General features: G+C 42.1%; 2 protein-coding genes and 1 long non-coding RNA gene across 12 annotated transcripts in view; 1 reads left to right on the top strand and 2 right to left on the bottom strand.

Annotated features, from left to right (window-relative positions):
* Positions 1-21,164, top strand: part of LOC137334107 (uncharacterized) — a 42,182-nt gene that overhangs the window by 14,104 nt on the left and 6,914 nt on the right. The gene's annotated exons all lie outside the window — the stretch shown is intronic.
* Positions 1,023-4,610, bottom strand: LOC137334106 (small integral membrane protein 4). The gene is made up of 2 exons (XM_067998608.1): positions 4,228-4,610; positions 1,023-1,251 (listed from the first exon to the last, which is right to left on the bottom strand). The coding sequence occupies exons 1-2, from the start codon at positions 4,376-4,378 to the stop codon at positions 1,160-1,162; spliced, it is 243 nt and encodes an 80-aa protein (XP_067854709.1). The 5' UTR covers positions 4,379-4,610; the 3' UTR covers positions 1,023-1,159.
* Positions 9,490-21,164, bottom strand: part of pbrm1 (polybromo 1) — a 65,070-nt gene continuing 53,395 nt past the window's right edge. For 8 of the 9 annotated variants that reach the window (XM_067998601.1, XM_067998603.1, XM_067998604.1 and 5 more), the window contains 3 exons: positions 18,985-19,064; positions 18,537-18,762; positions 9,490-10,033 (listed from right to left, as the gene is read on the bottom strand). In XM_067998601.1, coding sequence (XP_067854702.1) covers positions 9,867-10,033; positions 18,537-18,762; positions 18,985-19,064 — 473 coding nt within the window. In that variant the 3' untranslated portion in view covers positions 9,490-9,866. The remainder of the gene's footprint in view (positions 10,034-18,536; positions 18,763-18,984; positions 19,065-21,164) is intronic. The other variant, XM_067998599.1, reaches the window with a different exon arrangement.

The following is a 21,164-nucleotide window of genomic DNA, read 5'->3' as shown; positions in this document are numbered from 1 at the left end:
CATTCCTGGTACTATTCTAGTAAATCTTTTCTGCACCCTCTCCAAGGCCTTCACATCCTTCCTAAAGTGCGGTGCCCAGAATCGGACACAATACTCCAGTTGTGGCCAATCCTGTGTTTTATAAGGGTTCATCATCCTCAACTATTATTTTTTTCTAGAACATCCCTATTTTAGCAATGACATTCTGGAGTACAATTGATCATTCTGCTCATCACCTAAATATTTTAAAATGTAGATCATACCCATGGTTCCAGACCTCTTTCTCAACATGACATAAACCAGTTTAATAACTCAGCTCATAAATGCTTATCTGTGCTCCATAACCATAAGCAGTTGATTGATATTTTACAAATTAAATATACTCACCCTCTAATCATCTCTTTCCACGCTGTCCCCATGTCCTTCTCCCTCATGTATGCATCAAGCCTCCCCGTAAATGTGTCAATGCTATCTACTTCAATCACTCAATGTGGCAGCCAGTTCCACTTTCTGTGTAAAGAAATTCCTCCTAATTTCTTTATTTGATTTATTAGTGGCTATCTTATATTTATGCCCCCTTGTTCTGCACCAATTGTGTCAGCTTGGCTCAGTTGGTAGCACTCCTTTGAATCATAAGTTTGAGGGTTCAAGCCCCACTCCATATAATCTCACCTGACACTTCAGTGCAGTACTGGGAGAGTGCTGTGTTATTGAAGGTGCCATCTTTCAGATGAGGTATTAAACGGAGTCCCTTTACAGGTGGAACTAAAAGATCCCATGGAACTAGTATCCTGGCCAACATTCCTCCTCCAATATCACCAAATACAGATTAATTTGTCATTCATCTTGATTGCTGTCTGTGGGATCTTGCTATGCACATAATCTGCTGCCTTATTTACATACATAACAAGAGTGACTATACTTCAAAAATAAATGGATGAGAAGTGCTTTGGAATATCCCGAGGATGTGATAAGGTGCTATGTAAAACATTGACTCAGTAATATAAATACAATTCAAACAAGAAACCTCAGGTAATGCTACATTTCTTTCAAAACATATGCTGTATTTGTTTTCATCATTATGTAATTAAAATATCTTTCCTGAGATTTACATTTTAAGAGGAAATAGTTTAATGGACCAATTTTTCATAACACAATTAGCTAATTATGTAGAAATGACTTATTTTGAAGGCGGTTGATATCTAGATGGGGCCAGTTCTTCTAATGTCTTCTGGTACTGTCGTTCAGAACGTTTTCTTCGGTACACGTCATCTAGATAGACAATAAAATCAATAAGTCCACATTAAGAAGTAAAATTGAAGCATTTTCTTTTACACAGTGAGTAGTTATGATATGGAATGCACTGCCTGAAAGGGTCGTGGAAGCAGATTCAATAATAACTTTCAAAAGGGAATTGGATGAATACTTGAAGGGAAAAAAATTACAGGGCTATGGGGAAAGAGCAGTGGAGTGGGCCTGTTGGATAACTCTTTCAAAGAGCCGGCACAGGCATGATGGGCCTAATGGCCTCCTCATGTGCTGCACCTACTATACTATTAACATTCCAGCACAATTGGTTCCTAAAAAGTTCATATTTAATGTACTGGGAAAAGTCTTTTTTGGTTCGATTAGTAAAAGTGAAAATAACAGAGGCTTATTAAAAAATAATTAAACTAAATCCAGGCTTCTGCAGATATACTCTTAAAAATAAATATTTTCGTTATTCTATTGTAAACAATTTTACAACACCAAGTTATAGTCCAGCAATTTTATTTTAAATTCACAAGCTTTCGGAGACTTCCTCCTTCCTCAGGTAAATGTGAAGGAGCATTCGTTATTCTAGAGTTAGAAATGCTGTAACTGTTAAATAACAGTACTGTTTGATTGATTGATTGACACCATGATACAACAGTTTAGGATTCAGATGAAAAACAAAAAAAAGAGTAAAAGCTTTCCAATGGGTCTCCAGTCCATCGTGGGATGTGTAGTCTTTCAGCGACCTGGAATTTGAAGCCAAAGAAAAATAAAACAACTTCCAGGATACATGAGGTTATCAAGCGTTTGCTAAACTTGTACTCATCTCTCGGATCAAATACGTTGTAACTGAATGATCTAGAGGGAGAAGCATTTTCTTTTATGCAGTGAGTAGTTATGATTTGGAATGCACTGCCTGAAAGGGTGGTGGAAGCAGATTCAATAATAACTTGCAAAAGGGAGTTGGATAAATAGTTGAAGTGGAAAAATTTACAGGGCTATGGGGAAATGGCAGGGGAGTGGGACTAATTGATTAGTTCTTTCAAAGAGCAGGCACAGGCACGATGGGCCAAATGGCCTCCTGTGCTGTATCATTCTACGATTCTATGATTTAAAAATTAATACACACTACTGGTCATATTCACTTCGTGTAGGACCTTTCCAGCCAGACAAAGGAGACATTCGATCCATCGTTCTGGACTATTAAACACAGGTCCTAACAGGGTCTTAAGTGAAATGAGTTGTAAGTAGCTATAGCTTTGTTTGTCTTGGACCCTAGTCCACAGCATAAAATTGTTCATCACGAATCAGTTATTAATAGTGTCATGGAGACTGAATTTATTTTGCTGTGGATGGCAATTCCAATGTCAACAGAGATCAGATCAGAGTTTGATTTCAAGGCTGAAATGTTGAATTATTGCAGACATGCCTGGCTATGGTATTGGATTACCAAGCTTGCCATGGAGGTTTGACTCACTAGGTGTGGCATCATTTGCACTAAATCAACCCTCCACCACCACCAAAGGATGGCAGCCACCAGTTAGCAAATGACAAATGCGGGTTTGAGGCCCATCTGGGTGTACAATAGAAATCAGCAACTCAGAGGGTAAAATGGGGAGCAGCTTGGGCTGATAAGTGGAAAGTAACATTTGCGCTAGGCAAGTGCCAGGTAATGACCATCTCCAACAAGAGAGAGTCCAACCACCTCCCCATGACATTCAACAGCATTACCATCACCGAATCCCCCACCATCAACATCCTGGGGGTCACCATTGACCAGAAACTTAACTGGACCAGCCACATAAGTACTGTGGCTACATGAGCAGGTCAGAGGCTGGGTATTCTGCGGTGAGTGACTCACCTCCTGACTTCCCAAAGCCTTTCCACCATCTACAAGGCACAAGTCAGGAATGTGATGGAATACTCTCCACTTGCCTGGATGAGTGCAGCTCCAACAACGCTCAAGAAGCTCGACACCATCCAGGACAAAGCAGCCTGCTTAATTGGCACCCCATCCACCATCCTAAACATTCACTTCCTTCACCACCGGCGCACCGTGGCTGCAGTGTGTACCATCCACAGGATGCACTGCAGCAACTCGCAAAGGCTTCTTCGACAGCACCTCCCAAACCTGCGACCTCTACCACCTAGAAGGACAAGGGCAGCAGGCACATGGGAACAACACCACCTGCACGTTCCCCTCCAAGTCACACACCATCCCGACCTGGAAATATATCGTCATTCCTTCATCGTCGCTGGGTCAAAATCCTGGAACTCCCTTCCTAACAGCACTGTGGGAGAACCGTCACCACACGGACTGCAGCGGTTCAAGAAGGCGGCTCACCACCACCTTCTCAAGGGCAATTAGGGATGGGCAATAAATGCTGGCCTTGCCAGCGGGCCCCATCCCATCCCATGAACGAAAAAAAAGCACAACTCAAATATGAGTGCATTGTCACTGTCCTCCTGATCATAGCATGCCTTTTGATTGAATTACACTACAAGATATTTATGAACCTGCATTTATTATAGATATACAAATAGCAGTTGGTTTGTGGCGTAAACTGGCAGAAGCACTGAGAGCAGCATTGCAGGGCAGGAATCACCAATTGACAGATTCCCCTGGATCTTTAATTGCAAACCTAAGCTTGGAAGTAGAGTTACACAAGGAGTAGTTGAGGCGAATAACATAGATGCTTTTAAGGGGAAGCTAGATAAACACATGAGGGAGAAAAGAACAGAAGGGTATGCTGATAGAATTAGATGAAGAGGGGTGAGAGGAGGCTCCTGTGCAGCAGCGTGGACCACTTGAGCTAAATGGCCTGCTTCCGTACTATAAATTCTATGTAATTTGTGTGGGCACTCTACCAAAAAAAAGACTTGCACGTATATAGCGCCTTTCACGACCTCGAAGCGCTTTACAGCCAATGACGTACATTTGCAGTGGTCACTGTTGTAACATAGGAAACGTGGCAGCCACTCACTCGTACTTACAAAACGTTTCGTGCCCAATGCGCACGTTTATCATGATCCACTCCAGCACACCGCCCAGGACAAAGAAACAAGGCAGGAAGCGGTAGGTCCCGAATCGCCGCTTCCCAGGAACTAAATTCAACCAGCGCTTTACCCGGGAGCTGCGCAGCATCGCCGGGTCCGGATCCGGGTTCGAGTCCCGGCTATTACCAGGTTTCTTTTTTAACAAAATGACTGCGGAAGACCGGGTAAAGCCGCAGCTTTTAATGGCGAAACTCCCCACCTACTCGCCCCAAACCCAAACTCCTCTTTGTAATTTTGACCTTTCACCGCATCGACGGCACCAGCAAAGGACCAAGCCTCTGCCACACAGGTTTTATAGATAATTATTTAAAATCTTTATTAATAGAGGGAGCCAGCTCAAGGCAGGCTAGCCGTTGTAATATTAATGATTATTCTTTTAACGCCTCCCCCCCCCCCCTGAATGGATGTGTCTGGAGCGGATCAGAAGGAGCAGAGTTCGGGAATAGACCATTCTCACATCCTCCATACTGCTTTGAAAATGAGGCTGGGGCTTTCATAAATAGTGAACTCGTAAAGTCATGAATCGCGAGTTAAAGACACCGTGACGCGTTGTAGAATTAGTAAAACAAAATTACAGCAAGAGTTTACACCTCTGAAAAGATAAATGTACAGAATATTTGCAGCTTAGTCCTGTTAACACCCCTGCCAACCTTACACTCCAGACATCACGAACCATCTAACAACTGGCGCTCTATCCTAGAATCATAGAAAATTTACGGCACAGAAGGAGGCCATTCGGCCCGTCCTGTCCGTGCCAGCTGACGCCCAGCCTAATCCCACTTTCCCGCATTTGGTTTGTAGCCTTGCAGGTCAAGGCTCTTCAGGTGCACATCCAGGTATTTTTAAATGAGTTGAGGGTTTCTGTCTCTACCACCCTCTCAGGCAGTGAGTTCCAGACCCCCACTACACTGCGTGAAAAAAAAAATCCTCATTACCGCTCTAATCCTTCTACCAATCATTTTAAATCTATGCCCCCTGGTTATTGATCCCTCGGGTAAGGGAAGTAGGTCCTTCCTGTCCACTCTATCTAGGCCCCTCATAATTTTGTACACCTCGATCAAATCACCCCTCAGTCTCCTCTGTTCCAAGGAAAACAACCCCAGCCTATCCAATCTGTCATCATAGCTAAAATTCTCCAGTCCAGGCAACATCCTCGTAAATTTCCTCTGCACCCTCTCTAGTGCAATCACATCTTTCCTGTAATGTGGCGACCAGAACTGTGCGCAGTACTCAAGCTGTGGCCTAACTAGTGTTTTATACAGTTTCAGCACAACATCCCTGCTTTTATATTCTATGCCTCGGCTAATAAAGGAAAGCATTCCGTATGCCTTCTTAACCACCTTATCTACCTATCCTGCTACCTTCAGGAATTTGTGGACATGCACTCCAAGGTCCCTCACTTCCTCTACACCTCTCCGTATCCTCCCATTTATTGTATATTCCCTTGCCTCGTTTGCTCTCCCCAAATGCATTACCTCACACTTCTCCAGATTGAACTCCATTTGCCACTTTTCTGCCCATCTGACCAGTCCATTGATATCTTCCTGCAATCTAAAGCTTTCCTCCTCACTATCAACCACACGGCCTATCTTTGTGTCATCTTCAAATTTCTTAATCATGCCCCCTACGTTTAAGTCCAAATCGTTAATGTATACCACAAAAAGCAAAGGATCTAGTACTGAGCCCTGCGGCACCCCACTGGAAACAGCCTTCCAGTCGCAAAAACACCCGTCGACCATTACCCTTTGCTTCCTGCCACTGAGCCAATTTTAGATCCAATTTGCCACTTTCCCTTGGATCCCACGGGCCTTTATTTTTTTGACCAATCTGCCATGTGGGACCTTGTCAAAAGCCTTGCTAAAAGGCTTCCTTCCCTTCCACATCACAAGTAGCATTTTCCTATTCCTACAGATCCAATAGTGACTTTAGCAGTTTCAGACATAAGCTGCTTCTAGGATATGTAGAGCACTTCTTCTTCCAGCCCTGTTTAGGCTCATTCGCTGATCAATTCCTTGCATTGATGATTGTGACGGGGTTGCTTCCTTCTGTTATTCTGAAATGGTGAAGTTAATTGACTCTGCTTCCCAGTTCCACTTTTCCTCCACCTTTACATTTCTTACTTTTCCCTCCTTTTAACAGATTTCTTTTACCACCTCTAGCAGCAGCCTTTTCATGCATATTTAATACAAACTCACTGACTCCTGCAACTTGAATTATATTTCATCCCATCCTCCTTTCTGTAAAATTGCATGTCCTTCTTTGTTTTATTTACGCTGATGATTCCAATTTCCACATCTAGGCCTCTGAACTGTCCTCTTTTATCCTCTGCTGAGGTTTTGTCTCAACTGTGGTCAATCAAGCCCTCACCTGAATTTGCCCTACTTCCTGTGCCTCCATTCTCAACCCCTCTCCTTTCAACATTAATGACAGGATCACTCTTGTCCTTCACTTTTTATCCCACTAGCCGCTGCATCCATCTTATCTCCATCTACCAGTTCCACCATCTGCAGTGTGATCCCAACATGCATTTCCTTTACTCCACTTTCACTTTCTCGAGGGACTGTTCCACCTGCATCACCCTTGTTAACTTTTCCATTGCCCTGCTCTTGCCTGCTCCTTATGCAGCCATAGCTAATGCTACATCTGTACATTCCTTTCTTCCCATACCATTGTCCATGACCCAAACATTCTTTTGTGTGAAAATGATTTGCATGTATTATGTCCCATCTAGTACACTGTATTGGCAACTTATGGTTCAGTCTCCTTTATACTGGGGAGACCAAATGTAGTTTGGGTGACTACTTTGCTGAACATCACCAATCTATTAGCAAGGACGATCCCGATCTCCTTGTAGCTCAGGGTTTCAATTCCCATTCCTATTTCAAACGTTCCACCTTTGTTTTCTACTCCCACACTACTAAACCCATCAGTTGTTGATTTGTCATACTATTTAGCATATTTGACCCCAGGCCATGGCCTGTTCTCCCCTTCCTGTTATGGCCAATCCTACAAAGGTCCTCACCCATACTCTCGTTCCAGATCTGACAGAGTCTCTACCAAAAAACATGAATCTGACTTTTCAGTTGTTGACAGAATTGCTGTGTATTTCCAGTATTTTCTATTTCGTATTTTATTTTTTTAAATCTATTATTTTTTTCTTTTCATTTTCTAGCACTCTGCCCACTGAGCAGTATTCCACATCACATTATCTATTGGATGAGAGACTGACAGAGAAGGGATTCCCTTTATTTTTGAGGATACTTTCCACAGTTGAGCGTGTAACATTCTCAAGATATGATGTGGAGATGCCGGTGACGGACTGGGGTGGACAAATGTAAGAGTCGTACAACACCAGGTTATAGTCCAACAGCTTTATTTGAAATCACAAGCTTTTGGAGCTTTCCTCCTTCGTCAGGTGAGTGCAGGGTTCCATAAAGGCACAGCATATATAACAAATATTTCAAATAAAACTGTTGGACTATAACCTGGTGTTGTACGACTCTTTACAATTCTCAAGATAGTCAGAGTGCTCTCAACAAGGAGTTTGGGTTTAATATTAAAGAAGATTCTTTTATATTTTATTCCTCATCAATCAATAGAAATCCCAACTGGAGCTGGAGTAGGATTTGTACTTAGTTTCAGACATCATTGGGCAGTCTCCTAACTCCAGCATTGATTCAGGACCATGAGAGTGAAATGTTCCCCTCTCAAAACATGATTTAAGTACTTGAGAATTGTGGGGCTCATCAGCTATATTTGTGGTAAAGAATTCAAGATTCTTCACAAGGTAATAATAGTTAAACCTTTCCATACAATTATCATTGACACATTTTATCATCAACAGTAAAGATTATCCAGAATGCAGCTTTTGCCTTAATCTCATTGTCTCATGAAACAAATACCTCCAACTTGTTTTGCAATCAATTGTCTATAACATACTTTACAGGAAATTTAAGAGCTATTTTCCTTTGGACTCAAGTGTAGTTTTTGGGAATAAGGGGACTAAAGCAGTGACACACAAACTATAAGTGGCCCTTTCCCTATTTTTGTTTGCAGTTTTCCACAGGTCCTTACTGGGATCGGTAGAGAATCGAGAGAGATGGGGCCCTGAATTTTACGCTGCCTGAGATAGCGGTTTTCTTCAGTTCAGAAAAAAATTGGTTCTGGGACACTGAGTTTGTCTCTTTTATAATGTTGGGTGCCATTTGCAGAAGTATTATGCAGGTGCAGCTGATGGTAAACTATCATGGTAAAATTGCCTGCTGATGGTATATTACGGTAATGTTGTCATGAAGCGTGTTTCCTCTGCAAACTCCGAAACCATTTCTACACAAGTGGCAGAAGCTCCCGTAATTAGCTAGGACACATAGGCAGGGGTCTTAGACCCAAGGTGCAAGGATTCACCAACACACTTTCTGGAACAGCAATACACTCAAGCTTCAAAGCTGGTGGGGGGGGGGGGGGGGGAGGGGATTCACTCCTTTCTTACATAAAGTAGAATTATCACTGGGGTCACAACCTTTTCTGCTCAACATCTCAAGTGAGCAGAACATCATAATGGGGGCCCTCATAAATTGTATGTGATTAAAAAAAAAGTCAGGATATTTCAAACTTCATTGTATGAGAAAAATTGAGTAATTTTTTTTAGAAGACTCTTCAAAATGAAGACAACTGTTTTCAGATGGACTGCACAAAATGAACATATCGTATAATTGGAGAGGGGAATCTGATACATGTTTGTGTTATTTACAGTCGGATATAAATTGTGCATAAAGCACCTTTTTGCACTTTTACAGCACAGTGAAGTGGTACAACTAAAGTAATTTTTCCAATGTGCATTTTGTCGTGACTTGTGTATATCTACGAGCAGTCCTTTGGCTTCACTGTACATTAATTAAGTTGTGGCTACTTTATTTGGGAATTACAGAAGACTTGGAACACAGGGCTCGATTCATCCATGTGATTACATGACCTAAGCTACATTTTACATAGGTAATCACATGTGAGATGAAGGTCACCTGGTAACAATTACATAACTGAATGTTCACCCAATGCCGATAGACAAGCAATATTGTTTAACAACTAATAAAATAATGCAAAGCACCTGAATGGAGAATGAGCTATATCAGTTCAGTTCCAAGTGGTCAAAATCCATAAGATGTGATTTGGAAAATCAGACCCACACACCCGTGCTGCATGGATGTACTTTCCTTTTTATTAATGAAAAATGTTCAAATTGGTCTCATTACAACACAAATGTACTGAGCAAGCATACTCAGCCTCCAAAGTACCAGTGAAAAAATGAAACTGAATTCCATACAAGGGATAGAATCAGTGCAAAAATATAATAGGCTTTCCCATAAGACCATAGCAGAGTCTAACAATAGTAAATTGAAATGTCCAGTGACAGCTTATTTAAAAAGTCTTTATAAAAACAAATACAATTTGACCATACAAGAAATGCAGTAAAATAAATTGTACTACCATTTCCTCTCAGGTACTAAAACACACAGCCACATTTTTCACATAACTCTTGCATCATAACAAATGGTGGTAATGTAACAGGAATTCAGACATTATTCCAGACTATATGCATGCCGAATATTGAGAGTGTCGCGCAGCATGATGTCACGTAAACGCCACAGTGCATCGACCATGGTTGTGTGAGCACCTTTACTTTTTAACCAGTGAGAAGGCAGTCGGCTCTCTTGTTCTTTTGTAAGGTGGACATCTTGCCTTCTTGCTGTAAAGGAACATAAGGCAATGTAATATATGTAAATGTCTATTTGTTAAATTCACAACCATTTTGGGCTCAAGGTTGAAAAACCAGGCCACACATAGCCATCCTGGATCTCAAAATTTCTTACTTCTGTAATGCATTTAAAATCCTCAGGCAAGAGCAGTAATACATATAAAAATCCAATCTATACCTTTTAGTTTATTGGATATCAGATTAAAGGCTGTCAGCCACGTTGGATTTGCCAGAATTTCTACTTATTGCAGAATATAACATTATATAGTAAATCATGTGAAGCTGCTGTCCCACATTTGATTCATGGCACTCCCAATTTTCCAGTGATTAATTTTAATGACCGGGAAATCAGGAGAGATGCAAACTGCATATGCTGATCTCTATGCCCGATATACTGATCCACTGGCTGAGTGAGTGCTGCTTTGCTGAATTTACCTTCATATTTCAGGAAAAATCTTAAAAAAGCACCTGTGAAACAATGCAATTTCTGCTATTCCCTACACCATCATACAAAAGTTCATCTGCAACAGTAGTGAATAAAAATAAACTCGTTAAATGGCAAGTGAAAAGACTAACAAAACAGATGGGTTACGGTAGAAATAGAATGAAAGAGAACCTTTACTGGAAAGTCACCAGTAAGTGCAACAGAATTATACTGCACTGTTGTGGGGTTATCAGTTACGTGACTTGACTTTTGGTGACGTAGAAGGGAAATGATGAAAGAAATTATACAGAACCCACCAGGTAGGATCTCCATGTGCAGCTAAAAGAGATACACAGAACCAAATCTTGCAAGACCCGCAAAAAAAATGCAAAATTTTGAAAACCTGAGTATGAATGTCGGTTGATCTATGGGTGAAACAATCATAAAAACAATAGGAATAATTTGAAATCCTGGTATTTATTGTGTGGCTCCCAGTGCCAGTGAGCTGACTTCAAGAGTTTTGTTTGCGTTTTCAAATTCCTTCATGGATTTGCCCCACTCTACCTCCGTAATTTCCTCTTCCAACCGTACGCCCCTCCACTCTAACACCGGGTTATTTCTTGTTCCTTCCCTCCTCTCCACTATTGTTGGGCACTTGTTCAAACTTGTGTCTTCTGGAACTCCCTAATTCCCTCTGCCTTGCTTCCTCCCTCCTATCAAATATCATACATTCAGACCATCACCCTAATCCTCTCTACTTTTCCCTCTTGCATGGAATCCACTGTTATTTATTTTCCGCTCCCAATGCTTCTTGATGGCCTACCTGCTTCTACCGATCCTAAATTATAACTATCCAGAAGGCAGCAGCCCGTGTCGTTACCTGCATTAAGGCCTGTCCCCACCAAACTCTGTAGGTTTCCTGTGTCCCAGAGAATTGATTTTAAGGTTCTCATCTCTCCCTACCTTCCCAATCTCCTCCAGCCCTTTGTCCCTGCACAAATCTTTCAGTCCTCCAACACCATCACTTCCTCCACTCCACCTTTGTTTATGTCCCACCATGGCAGCTTGAGAATTTGAATTCAGTTTAAAAACAGATTTGGAAATAAAAAGATGGTATCAGTAAAAGTGACCATGAAGTTGTTGGATTGTCATCAAAACCCAACTGGTTCATTCATGTCCTTTAGGGAAGGAAATCTGCCATCCTTACCCGGTCTGACCAAAATGACTGCAGTCCCACAATAATGTGGTTTACTCTCAACTGCCTCTGAAGTGGCCTAGCAAGCCACTCAGTTGTATTAAACCACTAATGGCTCAAGATGGTGGCCCACAATCATTTTCTCAGGGCAACTAGGGATGGGCATTAAATGCTGGCTTTACCAGCGGTGCCCACATCCCAAGAATTAATTTTAAAAAATATTCCTTCAGCCACCTCATCCCCACCCTCAACATCCCCAGTTTCCCATTTCCCTTCCTGCTTTCAAAAACATTAAGACTGGACTTTTGCTCCGTCCTGACCCTCCATTTTTCACCTCCTCCACCACAGCCCACTTGCTAGCGACTCCCTGCAAAGTGCTGAGACATTCTCTTTTTATGTATTGAGTGCTGTAGAAATGCACGTTGTTGCTGTTGAAGAAAGAAATTCGTAAACAAATGAAGACAAAAGAATCCTACAGCAAGACTCCTGCAGTGTCTGTTGTTTGGCACTAGATGACACCAGTATGTTTAATAAAGCAGGGGTGTCTAAGCTCTTGTTTTTGAGGGCCACACAGGGCCACATTGGAGCCTCCAATAACGTAATGGTAGAAAATAACTACCGTAAATGGTAAGCTGCAATAATACAGGGTAGGTATATCCATTCAGGTGAATCTGAACATTGAATTTGTATTACTGTGCTAGGTATCAATATAAATGTAAGGTTAGTCACACTGGCTAGATCATATTCTTACCTAGCAGTAACTCACTACAGCAGGAAAAGAACTTGCATTTACATCGTGCCTTAGACAACCTCAGGTCATCCCAAAGCGCTTTACAGCCAATGGAGTACTTTTGAAGTGGAGTCACTGTTGTAATATAGGAAACACAGCAGCCAATTTGCGTACAGCAAGATACCACAAACAGCAATGAGATAATGACCAGATAATCTGTTTTAGTGATGTTGGCTGAAGGATAAATATTGGCCAGGACACTGGGGAGAACTTCCTTGCTCTTCTTTGAATAGTGCCCTGGGATCTTTTATCTCCTCCCGAGAGGGCAGAGGGGGCCTCGATTTAACATCTCATCCGAAAGACGACACCTCCAACAGTGCAGCACTCTCCCTGTACTGCACTGAAGTGTCAGCCTAGATTATGGGCTCAAGTCTCTGGAGTGGGACATAAACCCACAACCTTCTGACTTAGGGAAGAGTGCTAGCACTGAACCAAGGCTGACACAACTAATCAATCCCAGGTATATTTTACATGTACATTTTAAGTACAGCTTTTTACCAATTATATTTAGCATGCCATTGATGGTACCTCATATTCAATTTTAGGTACACTGCTAGTGCTATAATACAACACAAGTATATGTGCTTCATAATAAATCCGTAAACAGCTATCTGTGAAGAACACAAGAACATAAGAAATAGGAGCAGGAGTAGGCCATACGGCCCCTTGAGCCTGCTCCGCCATTTAATCAGATCACGGCTGATCTTCAACCTCAACTCCACTTTCCTGCCCGATCCCCATATCTCTTGATTCCCCTAGAGTCCAAAAATCTATCTATCTCAGCCTGGAATATACTCAACAACTCAGCATCCACAACCCTCTGGGGTAGAGAATTCCAAAGATTCCTCCTCACCGCAGTCTTAAATGGCCAACCCTTTATCCTGCGATTATGCCCCCTAGTTCTAGACTCTCCAGCCAGGGGAAACAATCTCTCAGCATTTACCCTGTCAATCTCCCTCATAATCTTATATGTTTCAGTGAGATCACCTCTCATTCTTCTAAACTCCAGAAAGTATAGGCCAATCAACTCAACCTTGCCTCATAGGACAATCCTCTCATCCCAGGAATGAATCTAGTGAACCTTTGTTGCACCGCTTCTGAGGCAAGTATATCCTTCCTCAGATAAGGAGCCCAAAACTGTACGCAGTACTGCAGGTGAGGTCTCACCAAAGCCCTGTACAATTGTAGTAAGACTTCCTTACTCTTGTACTCCAACCCCCTTGCAATAAAGGCCAACATGCCATTTGCTTTCCTAATTGCTTGATGTACCCTGCATGCTAACTTTTTGTGTTTCTTGTACTAGGACACCCAAGACTCTCTGAACACCAACATTTACTAGTTTCTCACCATTTTAAAAATATTCTGTTTTTCTATTCTTCCTACCAAAGTGAATAACCTCACATTTCCACACATTATACTCCATCTGCCACCTTATTGCCCACTCACTAAACCTGTCTATATCCATTTGCTGACTCTTTGTGTCCTCCTCACAGCTTACTTTCCCACCTAGCTTTGTATTGTTGGCAAACTTTTTAAAATTCACTCATGGGATGTGGGCATCACGGGCAAGGCTGGCACTTATTGCCCATCCCTAAATGCCCTTGAGAAGGTGGTGGTGAGCCGCCTTCTTTAACCGATGTGGTGAAAGTACTCCCAGAGTGCTGCTAGATGGAGTGTTGCAGGATTTGGACCCAGCGACGATGAAGGAACGGCGATATATTTCCAAGTCAGGATGATGTGTGACTTGGAGGGCAGCAGGCGCATGGTCCTTCTAGGTGGTAGAGGTCGCGAGTTTGGGATGTGCTGTCGAAGGAGCCTTGGTGAGTTGCAGCAGTGCATCTTGTAGATGGTACACACTGCAGCCACGGTGCACCGGTGGTGGAGGGAGTGAATGTTTAAGGTGGTGGATGGGGTGCCAATCAAGCGGGCTGCTTTGTCCTGGATCGTGTCGAGCTTCTGGAGTGTTGTTGAAGCTGCACTCATCCAGGCAAGTGGACAGTATTCCATCACACTCCTGATTTGTGCCTTGTAGATGGTGGAAAGACTTTAGGGAGTCAGGAGGTGAGTCACTCGCCGCAGAATCCCCAGCCTCTGATCTGCTCTTGTAGCCACATTATTTATCTGGCTGGTCCAGTTAAGTTTCTGCTCAATGGTAATCCCCAGGATGTTGATGGTGGGGGATTTGGCGATGGTAATGCCGTTGAATGTCAAGGGGAGGTGGTTAGACCCTCTCTTGCTGCAGATGGTCATTGCCTGGCACTTGTCTGGTGCGAATGTTACTTGCCACTTATCAGTCCAAGCCTGGATGTTGTCCAGGTCTTGCGGCATGCAGGCATGGACAGCTTCATTATCTGAGGGGTTGCGAATGGAACTGAACACTGTGCAATCATCAGTGAACATCCCTACTTCTAACCTTATGATGGAGGGAAGGTCATTGATGAAGCAACTGAAAATGGTTGGGCCTAGGGCACTGCCCTGAGGAACTCCTGCAGTGATGTCCTGGGGCCGAGATGATTGGCCTCCAACAACCGTTACCGTCTTCCTTTCTGCTAGGTATGACTCCAAACACCGGAGAGTTTTCCCCCTGATTCCCATTGACTTCAATTTTACTAGGGCTTCTGGATGCCACACTCGGTAAAATGCTGCCTTGATGTCAAGGGCAATCACTCTCACCTCACCTCTGGAATTCAGCTCCTTTGTCCATGTTTGGACTAAGGCTGTAATGAGGTCTGGAGTCGAGTGGCCTTGGTGGAACCCAAACTGAGCATCGGTGAGCAGATTATTGGTAAGTGCCGCTTGATAGCACTGTCAACAACACCATCCATCACTTTGCTGATGATTGAGAGTCGACTGATGGGAGGTAATTGGCTGGATTGAATTTGTCCTGCTTTTTGTGGACAGGACATACCTGGGCAATTTTCCACTCTGTTGGGTAGATGCCAGTATTGCAGCTGTACTGGAACAGCTTGGCCAGAGGCACGGCTAGTTCTGGAGCACAAGTCTTCAGCACTACAGCCGGGATGTTGTCGGGGTCCATTGCCTTTGCTGTATCCAGTGCATTCAGCCATTTCTTGATATCATGGGGAGTGAATCGAATTGGCTGAGGACTGGCTTCTGTGATGGTGGGGATAGCGGGAGGAGGCCGAGATGGATCATCCACTTGGCACTTCAGGCTGAAGATGGTTGCAAAAGCTTCATCCTTGTCTTTTGCCCTCACATTCTGGGCTCTGCCATCATTGAGGATGGGCATATTCACGGAGCCTCCTCCTCCAGTTAGTTGTTTAATTGTCCGCCACCATTCACGACTGGATGTGGCAGGACTACAGAGTTTTGATCTGATCAGTTGGTTGTGGGATCGCTTAGCTCTGTCGAACCATGCTGCTTCCGCTGTTTAGCATGCATGTAGTCCTGTATTGTAGCTTCCAGGTTGGCACCTCATTTTTAGGTACGCCTGTGCTGCTCCTGGCATGCTCTTCCACACTCCTCACTGAACCAGGGTTGATCCCCTGGCTTGTTGGTAATGGTAGAGTGAGGAATATGCCGGGCCATGAGGTTACAGGTTGTGGCGGAATACAATTCTGCTGCTACTGATGCCCCACAGCGCCTCATGGATGCCCAGTTTTGAGCTGCTAGATCTGTTCTGAATCTATCCCATTTAGCACGGTGGTAGTGCCACACAACATGATGGACGATGTCCTCAGTGTGAAGTTGGGACTTTGTCTCCCCAAGGACTGTGCGGTGGTCACCCCTACCAATACTGTCATGGACAGATGCATCTGCGATAGGTAGATTGGTTACATTACACTTACACTTGGATACATTACACTCGGTTCCTTCATCTAAGTCATTAATATAGATTGTAAATAGCTGAGGCTCAAGCACCGATCCTTGCGGCAACCCAATAGTTACAGCCGGCCAACCTGAAAATGACCCATTTATCCCTACTCTCTGTTTTCTGTCCATTAACCAATCCTCTATCCATGCTAATATATTACCCCCATCCCCATGAGCCCTTATCTTGCGTACAACCTTTTATGTGGCACTTTATCGAATGCCTTTTGAAAGTCCAAATATACTATATCTACTGGTTCCCCTTTATCTATCCTGCTAGTTACATCCTCAAAAAACTCTAATAAATTTGTCAAACATGATTTCCCTTTCATAAAACCATGTTGACTCTGCCTAATCATATCATGATGTTCTAAGTGCCCTGTTACCACTTTCTTAATAATGGATCCCAGCAATTTCCCGACGACTGATGTCAGGCTAATTGGCCTGTAGTTCCCTGTTGTCTCTCTCCCTCCTTTTTTGAATAGCGGGGCTACATTTGCTACCTTCCAATCCGCTAGGACGTTCTAGAATCTAGGGAATTTTGGAAGGTCATAACCAATGCATCCACTATCTCTGCAGCCACCTCTTTTAGAACCCTCGGATGTAGGCCATTAGCTCCAGGGGATTTATCAGCTTTTAGTCCTATTAGTTTCTCAAGTACTTTTTCTCTACTGATATTAATTACTTTAAGTTCCTCATTCTCATTAGAGCCTTGGTTCCCCACTATTTCTGGTATGCTTTTTGTGTTTTCTACTATGAAGACAGATACAAAATATTTGTTTAACGCATCTGCCATTTCCTTATTCCCCATTATAATTTCTCCTGTCTCAGCCTCTAAGGGACCAACGTTTACTGTTGCTACTCTCTTCCTTTTTACATATTTGTAGAAGCTCTTGCAATCGATTTTTATATTTCTTGCTAGTTTACTTTCTCCTTTGCTGGTTTCTAAAACTCTCCCAATCCTCAGGCTTATTACTCTTCTTGGCAACATTATAGGCCTCTTCTTTTAATCTAATATTATCCTTAACTTCTTTAGTTAGCCATGGGTGGATCACTTTTCCTGTGGAGTTTTTATTTCTCAAATGGAATGGGTATTTGTTGGGAATATGGAAATACTTCTTTAATTGTTTGCCATTGTTAATTAACCGTCATACCCTTTAATCTAATTTCCCAATCTACCTTAGCTAACTCATCCCTAATACCTATGTTATTGGCTTTATTTAAGTTGAAGACTCTGATTTCTGACTCAAATACATCACTCTCAAACTCAATGTGAAAGTCTATCATCTTCCCCATCACTCTTCCCCAGAGGATTCTTTACTGTGAGATTACTAATTAACCCTGTCTCATTACACAAATCAAGATCTAAAATAGCCTGTTCCCTGGTTTGTTCCATGACATTTTGTTCTAGGAAACTGTCTTGAAAGAGAAAAGATAGGTTAACATTTCTGATGTAGATTCTTCTTCAGAATTGGAAAATGAAAGAGAAGATACTCCCTTAATATAACTGAACAAAACGTCAGGAATGGGGATGGGGGAGCAGAGAACTACAGGTGAAAGTCGAGTTACAGGAATGTTTGCTTAGCTATTTTCACACCATGTTTTTTTAATGTCTTTTCATTCCATCACTGAGATAACTTTTACATATCAACCACCAATTTTCACCCATTTCCAGCATTTTAAAAGTCTATCAACTGGCCATTCAATGCATAATCTCTTTACTGTAACAGGAGTCAGCATTCCTGATTCTTGACTTCTACCTGTTCTCTCTCTTCCCCCTCCTGTTTATGTCTGTCCTATTTACAAGCACATTTCTCTCTCTGACAAAGGGATTACAGCTACAAAGTTAGCCTGTCTTTTCTCTTTACAGATACTGCTGGGCGTGCTGTGCGTTTTCTGTTTTTATTTCCTATTTCCAGTATTTAAAATGTTTTCCTTTTATTTGCCTATGTTTTACGATGCATCCAATCACTTCTTGACTGACCAGTTTTAAATCATCGTTGCAGATTGGCCATGCTGTTAAAGTGCTTTGCAGAACAGTTTATGAAAACAAAAACTACTCAAAATTTAGAATTATGAAAGTAATGGAGCTATTTTTAAAACATATTATAATAGATACATTGCTAACCAGTATGGTTTTATTACTTCAAATCAGTTGCTGGAACATCTCATGCCACGTAACTTGTTTTTTGTTTGTAAAACCTGCATTGATTAATGATGTTTGCTATGTGTTTATTATTTTCATATATCTTACCTGAAAGTGCCTGGTCCCATTTGCTGACAGTATTAGAGTCAGCGCTGAGTCCCTCAATATATCGCAGATAAGCTTCAGAGTGCAGTAACCGCTGAGTCTTTGGTGGAGGAGCCACAAACATTGGTGTTGACGGTTGCTGTTGGATAGCCTGTTGAGCTGCCACTTGTGTAGGATATGGAGGTGGAGCCTGTTGACCCTGAGGTCCAAGATTAGGATGAATACCAATCTAAAACATAGTCATCATTGTAAACATTACGAAACTGAGCTAGATACCAAAATTACATATTTTAACTTGCCATGAGCTTTGACTGTAGCATGTGGTCTGAAGTGTAGTGTATTTTTTAATTAACAGGATTGATCTAATCATATCTGGTATTACAAAGCAAATATATTCTATGAACATACATCCTAATCTTGAGAAAGTACCCAATCACATAACTTGTTTTACCTGCTGACCATATGGGGTTCCCGTTGTGGTCATAGTCGGTGAGCCTCCCACCATGGTAGTCACACTCTGACCTATAACACCTGCAGTTTTAATGGAATACATTTCAGAGGATTATAAATATTTAAATGACATTCTATGTAATACCTAACCAAAGATCCAAAGATTCACTGCAATTACTATATTTTCATAGTACTATCTGAAGGTAGATATGACTATTTTATAGTGCATCAACCGTGCTGAAAAACAAACTCTTTTTATAATGGATTCCGAACTAGGCTAGTCTGATGAAAACAGATACCAAAATAGTAAATATCAAGTTTAATTTTACATAATTTAACAGTCACTCCTTTCTCCACTTAGCTGAATTTTAAATAAGAAAACTAAAACAGTGGAGGAGTGTGTTGAGCAGTGGGTTGGGTTCCACATCCCTTTAGCTGCTGAGTTTTCAATTGTACCCTTGCTGGGAGATGCTGAGTGGCCCAGTGATTCTCCATGTGGAAGGAGAGAAAAAGTTTGAGGGAGTTGTCCCCAAGCCACTCATACTTCCTTGCAGTTGGCCTACAGCAGTGTTTCTGGAAACCTGGGAGTAGGTTACCTGACCTCCCTCAAAGACTGTGTAGCCCAGTCTAGAAACCAGGGAGAAAACACAGATTTCAGACCCTTACAAGGGTAGAAAAAGTACTGGTTATATCAGATTTAAGATGAAACCTCAACCCATAATAATAAAGCTACTTTACGTGCTTTAGATATGTGTGGAAAATGAGGTAGCACCTTAAATGATTTCCAAAATAAAACAACAACATTCAACCAGAGTATAACAATTAAATGGTTACAAAACTTTGAGTTCCATCTAATATTTGACTTCAAAGTTTTTAAGTAAAGATGCATTTTTGGTGCTATGTTTAATGCTTTTCTGCTGAAATTACAATATGGACAGCTTTCCCATGGCAGAATGGGTTAAGGCATCATTTGGTGTAGTTCTCAGTCAAATGATACATTGATAGACAACCAAGTGCTCTTTCTTATATTGGAAAGCACTTAAAAGACTGAAAAAATGCACCTGGAAGGAGCATGGAGCAAGCTGACAACAGTACTTACTGAAAGTGTACAGCACAATTGTCATTACCATTCTGCTATATGGAAGAGTGCCCTGGATGTGCTATTGCTGTCTTATTCAGCACTATGACAACTTCTGTCCCCAACACGGGAGGTTGACCATGCACATCAAGTGGCAGAGCAAAATGATCAATTGTGATATCCTTGAACATGCCAAGACCACTGACACTGAGGCTGCGATTTGCTGATTAGGACATTCTGTCCATATGGGAAATTTTAGAATGCTGAAAAGGATCCTGTAAAGTTAATTGGAACAGGCCAAGAGGAAGCAGAGTGGGCAGCACAGCGATAAAGGCACACTCAAGCATGACCTAAAGCTATGGAACATCAATTCTGACAGCTGGGAAAATCTCACAGCTGATTGCATGAGCTAGTAAACAGCAAGACATGACTGTTGCCAGCTAGTTCCAGCACCGGTGCACCTTAGGCCTTCCAGCATGACACCTCTGCTTCTGTCAAACCTGTTTAAATCACTCCCCTACCTCTGACTTTGATGCCCCGTACCCGGCAAATGACTCACTGGCTCCCATTCCTGTCACACCCTCTGGTATATAGCCCCTATCTTTGCTCCTTAAAGACAGAGGGCTACCAACTTGAACGTATCTGGTGTGCAAATGATCTAGTCATTAATTGCTTGACCTTGTTTCCTGGCTCAGCGTCCATTTTCCTTACACTTATTTGTGAAGCACCTTGGGACTTTTTTTAAATGTTAAAAGTGCTGTATAAGTGAAGTTGTTCGTGTTGATCTCCTGAAGAAGTGGAAATAGCAGAAACATGTATCGCAGTACCCTACTGATCCTATGGGCTGCTTGGGTCTGTGAAACACATGGGAGAATGTGCCTCTTTCATATTGGCCTTAATAAGCACCAGCACAGTCACCAAGACTGATTCCTTTTCCAACAAGGGGCATCGCTTTGGGATTACAATCACTACAATTTTAAAATAAACACTTTTAACTGCCAAAACGGAACACGGTTAGTCTGTGTTTCAACAGCACATAACTAAATGATAACCGATTTTGGTCGTTTGGGCAAATGATTTGTTTAGCAAGAAAATAGGTTAAC

The sequence above is a fragment of the Heptranchias perlo genome, chromosome 17, assembly GCF_035084215.1.
Source record: "Heptranchias perlo isolate sHepPer1 chromosome 17, sHepPer1.hap1, whole genome shotgun sequence".
Classification (NCBI taxonomy): domain Eukaryota; kingdom Metazoa; phylum Chordata; class Chondrichthyes; order Hexanchiformes; family Hexanchidae; genus Heptranchias; species Heptranchias perlo.
Note: the sequence above shows the minus strand (reverse complement) of the source record. Positions and strands in the feature narration are given on the sequence as shown.

Excerpts from the sequence above, each read along its gene's own strand:
- LOC137334106 (XM_067998608.1), bottom strand. The coding sequence starts at position 4,378 with ATGCTGCGCAGCTCCCGGGTAAAGCGCTGGTTGAATTTAGTTCCTGGG. Across the intron at positions 1,252-4,227 it reads CATTGGGCACGAAACGTTTT|ATGACGTGTACCGAAGAAAA; the intron begins GTAAGTACGAGT and ends TTGTCTATCTAG.